The 9,601-nt window shown below is 31.4% G+C and overlaps 1 protein-coding gene across 1 annotated transcript; it reads left to right on the forward strand.

Annotated features, from left to right (window-relative positions):
* The first annotated feature begins 8,143 nt into the window (after positions 1-8,143).
* LOC123228723 (putative pentatricopeptide repeat-containing protein At1g09680) lies at positions 8,144-9,286 on the forward strand. The gene is made up of 3 exons (XM_044654190.1): positions 8,144-8,647; positions 8,948-9,030; positions 9,136-9,286. Exons 1-3 carry the CDS (start codon positions 8,144-8,146, stop codon positions 9,284-9,286), a joined length of 738 nt encoding a protein of 245 aa, XP_044510125.1.
* Positions 9,287-9,601: the final 315 nt, after the last annotated feature.

A 9,601-nucleotide genomic window follows, 5' to 3' on the forward strand; every position in this document is an offset into this window, starting at 1 on the left:
GATTCAAGTCTGGTTAGTGATTAAGAGAGTTGTGGTGCTTTTTGAATATTCTATATGGCAACAAAATTCTTCTGATTAATTTGGCGATTTTCTTCTGCATCCTTTGATTTCTTTGCTCTTTTTGGTACCTAAGTTCAGTTATCTCAAAAATGGGCTTTTAAAGTTTGCTAGCAGAATGGAGTTTCAAATTGCGAGTGGAAGACTACTGCTATCACACAACACAAATTAGCCTTCTGCTTTAATTCATGCACTGAAAATAGGGCTTGTCTTTGAGGCTTGTGTCAAAATTAGAGTCTCTTCTCAGCATCATCAACAATTAGATTATAAATGTACATGAGGAACTATTAATTATGGTGTCAACAACACTAGTGTGCAACAAATTATAAAGTAGTTACTAACTTTTCCCACCAAACACCAAAAAGAAAAATAAAAAAGAAATTATAAAGTTCACATTTACAAAATAATAAAAATGACTTCAATTATACATATATCCACCAATAGAAAAAGTTGCATTTCACACTAATTATGTTAATGGCAATCATACAAATCCCTTAAGTGTGGTGGAGCACTAACTGGAGCACCATCAGAATCTCGACAAAGTATACTAGCATAAATCAGAATATATCCACTTGAATAACATGATACTCCCTAACCCTGAAACGCAATAAAAAATAAAGCGAAAGAAGAGAACAACAGAACGTTATTAAAATGTATATAACACCTAAAAGTAACATAATCCAAATAAACTTATCAAAAAAACATATTCAATTAAATTAATTTTTGTCCCTATGATTCCAATAGTTCTAAACTACTTCTAATTCATCCAAGTTGGACATTGGAGCTCGTAACATCACTAGTAGCGTATGTTTTTTTGTTTCTCGGCTCTACTTTTCTCAAATAGAAAAGCTGCATCTTATTATGTTAACTCTAATGAACTAAACCAGAACCACCCTTAGTTTCCATTGTCAGTGAACCATAAGGCATCCACCTTTTTTTTTTTTGGTTTTTTCTTTCTCAGTTAAGTGAAGTTTGACAATGGATACCACAGTACATTCATAACCATTTATTCCAATACTTTTCTTCTTCGATTTATTTCAAGAGCACAACCATTTAATTATTAAGTTGATACCATTACATTAACAACTCGATTTATTTCAGTAGAACAACCATTTAATCATTAAGTTTTATTCATAAAGCTTGTAAACTTGCTTCGAATCTAACTCTAATTGAAAATATAGGGTATATAATGTGTTATGTGTGGGGGCCTATAGATATTTTACATTATGTATTGCATAGGGGTATAGATATTTTATGTTGGGGGGTAATTAATAGTTTTCATATACATGTCAAAACACACAATATGTGAGAAATCTCAGGTGGAATGAAGTTTTTTACCGATTTATTTTTTTATTTTGAAATAATTCATTTATTAAATTATGCAATCAGGGTTGATTAAAATTTAAATTTGGTAATTTAACTATAACAATGGAGACATATAGCTATGAAAATTAGTTACATAAAGAAAAGCAATAGCAACCCATTGGAGAAATGTTGAGGCTTAACAGTAACAACTAGGGCTGGATTCGAGCCGAGCTCGGGCTCGGCTCGGTTTATTTATGGCCGGCTTGAGTTCGGCTCGTTTTTGGTTTGGCTCGTTTTTCATATCAAAACGACATCGTTTTGTATATATATATGAATCAAAACGACGTCGTTTTGTATAAAAAATTTAAAAAAAAATCTACCGAGCCAACCCGATTCAGCTCGAGCTCGATCGAGCCGAGCAAAGCCCGGCTCGTTTCGGGCTCGAGTCCAGCCCTAGTAACAACGACACCTAATTTGTGTTGTGTTTTTGAGAGAAAGAGCCAGACACTGAGGTTATAGTTGGTTTTTAGACTATGTTACTTTTTTATGTTTTAATTTATTTTTCAAGTATCAGAAACAAAGTTCATTACACCTTGGGTGGAACATAGTCATTTGGCCATTACACCTTGGGTGGAACATGGTCATTTGGCCTTTTTAACTTGACGTGGAACCCATCACTCAACAGGTACAGGCATGCCGCTATGAATAGTGAAGATTTGGTGGAGCTTTATACATAGAATTATGAAAGGCTGCTAGCCATAACATCATAATTCCCTAAAATATTAAACTACTACAGCAGAAACAAATAAGGATATGTCCAATCTAAGAGCCAAACATTCGTTTATACTAAAAGACAAAGGAAACAAATCCATCAAAGGGTAACCAAATTAAAGTTGCTGCATTATGAAAGAAAAAACCACAATCCCAACTTTCCTCTGATTACAACAAGCCCTAAAAACTGAAACAACTACATGCATGGGCATGGCTCTCATTCTAAATTCTTATTAATTGGGTCCAATGTCAAGATTGGCAAGTTGCTGTATGTTCATGGGATAAACGATGCTTAAGTCGCCCGAGAAGGCCTTCTTTCCAAATAAAATGTTGACAGCTTCTGTTGGATGAAATGCATCCCTTGGATGAAATGCATCCCAAAACACATACTGATCTCTGTTTGGACATGGTGTTTGGAATGGAAGACACGTAATTTGTCCTCTGTTTCGCCCGATTTCGCAACATCCTCGATCTATAACACTGAACCCTATGTGCATAAAACAGTTCAAAGAAAACGATATTTTTCTTTTGGGAGAAGAGAAAAAAGCCTTAGAGAAAAATTGTCATTTTTCAAACTTTGGGTAGAGGGAAATTGCAAGTTTTTAAAACTTGAGGGAGGAAAATATGATAAAACTTTAATTTTTTTAAGTTATTAGTAAATGACAATTTTACCCCTAACTTTAACTGAGATTTTTAATAGAAATTATTTCATTGGTGGGTATTTGGGTTTTTGAAAGTTTGAGGGTATAACTTAGGGATTTCACTATACCTTGGGTAGGAATATGTCTTTTGGCCTTTTAATTAATATCCCCTTCAAAATTGTAGGTGTTCTTTATAATGAATAAAAATCAAAACTATATTTACTCTAAGTTGAAATTTAGGCAATGCTTTAATTATCTTATCTATGTGGTTGAAATTTTGAGCAAAGTATGATTCTTTGTTAACAAGCTTGCTTACCAATTAGCGTTAAATATTTCGGAATCAATATACTTTTTTTTTAATTTTCTTCCTCTCAATTATTTTTTAATTTTATACATTGAAAATTTACTAGAAGTTTGCGTGATTACATTACATTAAATTAAATTAAATTAGATGATTGTTTGTTTTATTTCCCTTAGAAAACCTAGAAAAGAAAATATTATTTATTGTTAGAATATATTTTAAATATATTATTTTGGTTAGAATATATTTGAATAGATTTCGAATATATTATTTTATATATTAGAATATATCCTAAATATATTATTATTTCCTAGGTTAATAGATATTCTAAATATATGTTTTCCATTTTTATATTATTGTATATTAATTATATTGATTTGTATTTCTTTATATTGAATTTATGATAGGTATAAATTTATGTATTATTCAAATAGTTTAATATACAAAAAATACAATTTATCTATTATTTAAACATTTTAATATACTAAATATATAATTTATTCATATTTTAACATTTATAATAAATTAAATTAGATAATTTTGGCTTGTTTCTTCTTGTAGGTTGTAGTTTAAATTTGTTTAAGGATGTATTACTAATAACATTTTCAACAATTTATTCTTCTATATATTTTTAAAAATTTTTGAATTTTAACTATGTTTAGTATCAATACTATTTCAAGTTCAATGTATGAAGATTTAAAATACACATTATAGTTTTAGTAATTAAACATGAGTAATAATATATATACAAACAAATTTTACTTACTTATTCGTATAATCGAATATAACAATATGTAATTAGATAATTTTAAAATAAAATAAACAATCACATTATTCAATTTCAAATTATTATATCAGTTTATAAAAATAAGTTGATAATATTTGTTTGCACACACAACTTTATTTATTAAATATACTGCTATTTGTAAATATGCAAAGTGAAGTGTTTTGTTAATGTATGTGATGAGAAAATTTTAATTCTTGATCAGCAGTGACATAGTTTTTGAAATAAATGGGGAAGAAGAATAAAGCAAAGTGGACATGCATGTACATAAAAGCAAGAATCAAAGCATGAAAAGAAACATATATGAGAAGGTTAGAAGATTACCTACTCCTTTGCTTTAATCTTGATGTACGATGATGGAAGGAGTCTCTCACTTTAAAGAATCTCAAAAAAGTTGCACTTCCAAGCCAAAAAACACCCAAACCCGTGGGGTAGAGAGAAGAGAAAGGAATGTTGTTTTTGTGACAGAAAGTTTGTTTCAAATGAGCTTAGTTCATTTAAGATAAACTAATGAGCCATTTTTATGTTGGTGGCTAATTAACAATTATGAAATTATTAATTGGTTTCTTTAAATTTTTAATTTAAACTACGATCATATTTGTATATCAATTATATATCTTAGTTACCCTAATTCCACTTCACAAATATTTTAACTTTCAAAATGTTACTTTTGTACCCATATAACATTTTATCTAATACTAATTTTAATTATTCTTCAGAAAGTGTTAGCCAACCCTAGATAATTTACTCCTTACTCTCAAAAGTTTGGTTTATTGATGTGACATTTTAAGTTCACCATGACATAGTCCTAAGTCTTTTTTCGGACAATCCAAAAATGCATTTGAAAACTCAATGATTATGGTAAACATCTAGCATTGTGTCATAACCCCTAAACCAAGATGAAGAAACACTCCATTGAACTTAATATCTCCAATCGTACATTTCGTGTAGATAAGATCTTTCTATCATCTAATCCTGATCGATTTTAGGCTCATGGTTAATCAAAACCCTAATTTTAATTTTATACAGATCGTCAATTGATATATTCAAAACACTTGATCACGAACATCCTTCATATAACTTACATTATACTTTGTCTAGAGATTTCAATTTCAAATATTTATTGACATTTGTTTCAGAACTCAAATCTAGATCGAATCAGTGGATATCCTAAACTTAACATTTTCTTAGTCAACAGATTATGTCTTAATCATCATTCATCTCCACATACAAACAATGTATGACCAAAATGGTCATTTTTCTTGAAACTATTAGTTAAAGTATTCATGAGAATGAGCTTACCTTTCATATTAGAAAGCAAGTTACCAACCTTATTTTGAATCATATTAACAACAACCTAATATAGGTATTCCAATGTTTAGATATGTCAGATTGGAACTCAATCTTTTGAGTTGCATATTTTAGTGGGCCTACGATTTTGAACCAAGTTGAAGTGAAGTTGGGTCTTAAACCTTAGAAAGCTACATGTGACTATAGAGTGTGCTCACTAAGTATAGTAACATGTCAAGTATGATTCTAAAGTTTGTCTTGGATGAATCAAGGAAAGAATTTACTAGAATTGAGTTAAAGACAACAAAAGAAAGGTTGGAATGGGGAATGCTTTTCGAGATTGGTGTTGGCAGTATTGAGAAAATGGTCTCTCATAGTTTAAGGTGGATGTGATATGAGCTAGTTTGAGTTTAGATTGTTGTTCTACCCAAGATTGATATCTGACTAGTGTAGTAACACTTAATCTCACTATGTCAATGCTTCTTCTTCTTCAATGGTTTTTTATATTCTTCTTCTTCGGTATTGATTCTTTTTTCTTCTTTGAAGATTTCTCTTTTCATTTTTTTCTTTTTGGCATCACTTAATCATGAGTTGACCACTATAGATGCAAGTTGAGCACAAGTCATCCACCCTTCTCCATAGTGTTTACATTGCTTGTGCCTCCATATACTTGATATACTTTGCATTATTTTCTTTTTTATTTTAGGCCAAAGGACTTATTCACACACCCCCCCTCCCCCCGCCCAAAGTATATTGATTAACTTTGAAAATCTCATTTGCCCACTTATGGGCGATTAAAATTAACTGTGTCCGTTAGTCATATCATTCCCCCCCCCCCCCCCCCTTAAACCTTAAAAACTAACATTACCCCCAACCCAAGTTTTCAAAAACAATATTTCCCCCCCTAGGATTTGCAAACTTTCAGATCTAATTTTTTCGACAATGACCGGTGATCTCCAAGCACCTCCTCTTCCTCTTCGGTGCCTCCTCCTTCTGGTCATGCATCTTCCGACGTCGTGTGGCATTGTCTTCTTCAACGACGACGGTGCCACACAGTGTCAAAAGATGCACGGTCGGAAGGAGAAGGCGTCAAAGAGAAAGAGCAGATGTTTGGTCATCATCAAAAAAATTAGATCTAAAAATTTGGAAATACTATGGGGGAAATGTTGTTTTTGAAAACTTGGATTGGGGGACAATGTTAGTTTTTAGGTTTGGGGGGAAAATAAAATAAAATTTAAGTTTATTTTTTATATTTCAGATAAAGTGACGATTTTATGTTTGAAACCCTTGAATTTAACCATCCATAGGTGGGTAAATGAGATTTTCAAAATTAACGAAAGGAAACTTGAGAAATCAGTATACTTTGGTGGGAAAAAGTCCTTTGGCCTTTATTTTAATTTTTTAAATAGTATGATTTGTTTGTGTCCTTTAATTAAAGGAAAAAGTGCTCAAGCGTGTTTAAGAGGGAAAAGAAAAAAGTATGACTTGTAAATTGTAGGTGTTTTTTACAATGAATAAAAATCAAAATTATATTTGCTCAAAGATGAAATTCTTGCAATGCTTTAATTTTCTTATCTATGTGGCAGAAAATTTAAGAAAAGTATGATTATTTGTTAACAATTGTGCTTACCAATTACCATTAAATATTTGAGAATCGATAATTTGTTTTTTTAAATTTTCTTTCTCTCTATTATTTATATTTATACATTGAAAATTTATTAGAAGTTTGCATGATTACATTAAGGGTTGTTTCACTTTGTTTGTTATGTTTCCCTTAAGAACCGAGAGAAAATAAAATTTTATTCATAATAAATTAAAGGCCAAAAAAACTTATTCTTATCTAGGGTTTAGTCCATCTTCAAACTCCTACATGTAATGTTTTAAAAACTCAAAAACTCACTCATCATTCAACTTCTATTAAGATTCTCTAATAGAGTATGTAATTTAGTCAATAATACATAAGTTTATATCATTTTTCTTATTAGTTTATAAAACTAATAATTTCTCCCTAAGATTAAGTTTTAAAACATTATACTCTGCCCCCTACAGTTAATAATTTTTGGCAACCTTCCATCTCTGTCTGGCTACCTTCTCTTTTCGTGATTGACCAATCCATCTTCGACTATCTTCTCTTCGTTGTCTTCATCATCTCTGGATCATCATTGTCACCAAATGGAGAAGGAAAGTCTAGCCATCCTTCATCCAGACAAAGATAAAAATGAATCATCTTTGTCTTTTTCTAAACAACAACAAATCATCCAGGCGAAAGGGATTCATCTTTGTCTATATGACAAATCCTTTGTCATCGGATGAAGCCTTCATCGGAGAGAGAGCCTTTGTCGCCGAAGGGAGAAAGAAAGGTGTTATCATCCATCATTGATAGTAGAAAAAAAAGATGACTCAACCAATGTCAGTTGTTAAAGAATATCAGGAAGATTTTGAAACCCTAGGAGAAAAATATAACTTTTCAAAACTTAATATTAAAAGGAATTGTTAGTTTTCCAAACCAAAGAAAGAAATGATATAAACTTTTATATTTTTTTATATTATCAACTAAATGACATTTTTAAGGGAAATAAAACAAACAATCATCTAATTTATATGATTGAATAATTTTAAAATAAAATAAATTATTCAATTATTCAAGAAATGTTTGACAGTAAAATCTGAAGTAAAATGTCTTATAGATGTAGTTCATGCTTTGATAAACCCGAATCGATCAGATTTGTTTCAAAAAAAGATTTAGGGTTTTTTTTTTCAAATGTCCTCTGAAAATGTTTCTTAAAACTTCACTTGTTTCTTCAAAATCATCTTTCAATGTTAGATTTTCATCTTCAGCTATTCTTTCTTCAGTTTCCCAAAATCAACACACCAAATCACCACCCAAACACACTTTAGCGTGGTAATTGATAAGCTTTGTATCAATGGAAAGATGGACGAAGCCAATGGGTTGTTCCAAGTAATGTCAGACATGCAAAAAATCTATTTGGTAAGATGCAACTTAGTAATTTGCCTCCCGATTTATTTACGTATAATATTCTTATTGATGGTTATTGCAAAAATGGTTGTGTTTTGGAGGCTGTTGAACTGTTCCATACTTTAATAAATCGAAACATTCAACCTGACATCACAACTTTCAATTGTCTCATTAATGGGTTGTGCAAAACAGGGAGACTCAATATTGCTTGGGAAATGTTCAACAGATTACATAGTAATGGCTTTGTTCCAGATGTTATTACATATACCATTATAATGCATGGATTTTGTAAGGAAGGAAAGTTAGAAATAGCAAGTAAATGTTTCTCAGATATGGAGCAAAATGGTGTTGCGCCAGACTTGCTCACTTTCAATACGCTTATGTCTGGTTTCTTGCAGAATAATGAGACTTTAAAAGTGGTGGAACTTCTTCACAAAATGAAAGAGAGAAATGTGAAACCAGATGCATCCATAGGTTCGATAATATTAGATTTACTGGGAAAGCATGAAGATTATCGTGAAGTCCTGAATTTGCTACCATCCTTTTCAACCCAAGAACCAACAGGATGTTGATTGTTGAGTAAGTGCATTTTCCAGGGGAGTATAGCTTATCAAGAGAGCCCTGGCAAACGTTAAAGTTTCCGTGTAAAGGTGTGTGCCAACATTGTAGTGGTGATTGTATTTATGTGAATCCATTAATGAAGAACTCATATAATTGAAGTTATAGATTTTGTCTTCATCTCTGTTGTTTTGGCTTGACTACCAAGTTGCTATATTAGTATACATCTTTGTTTCTGACTGTTGCCTATTTTGTTTTCAAAGGAAAATACTGACAAAGATGCTCGTAAGGTTGTAGATGGTTTTGCACCTAAGGCCACTGATCAAAATGATGCTATTGAGAAATGGTATGAACATGAATGTCTCATCTGTGTACTCTTAGTGCTACTTGTAATATACATACATAAATATAGTCTCTACATTTGTTCGTTTTTACCAATCAATGTTAGTAGGAATCTTTATTTCTTTGGAGAGATGAATCCCCTTGATGAAGTCTGTAGTAAGAAGTTGGTGGTAGCTGATGCTAAGTTGAACTTGGATGATGATGCTGCCTTCCTGGTAGAAGGGAATCTCTCTTGTGATCCATCACAAGAGGGTCCTTGAGAGGTTTCGATACATTTACTTCTCGATTTATTGTTTACGTGGAATAATTATTCTTAATAGTAACTGCCAAACAAGTACACGAAGAGTCAAGTCTGGTTAGTGATTAAGAGAGTTGTGGTGCTTTTTGGATATTCTATATGGCAACAAAATTCTTCTGATTAATTTGGCGATTTTCTTCTGCATCCTTTGATTTCTTTGCTCTTTTTGGTACCTAAGTTCAGTTATCTCAAAAATGGGCTTTTAAAGTTTGCTAGCAGAATGGAGTTTCAAATTGCGAGTGGAAGACTACTGCTATCACACAACACAAATTAGCCT

The sequence above is a fragment of the Mangifera indica genome, chromosome 11, assembly GCF_011075055.1.
Source record: "Mangifera indica cultivar Alphonso chromosome 11, CATAS_Mindica_2.1, whole genome shotgun sequence".
NCBI lineage: Eukaryota > Viridiplantae > Streptophyta > Magnoliopsida > Sapindales > Anacardiaceae > Mangifera > Mangifera indica.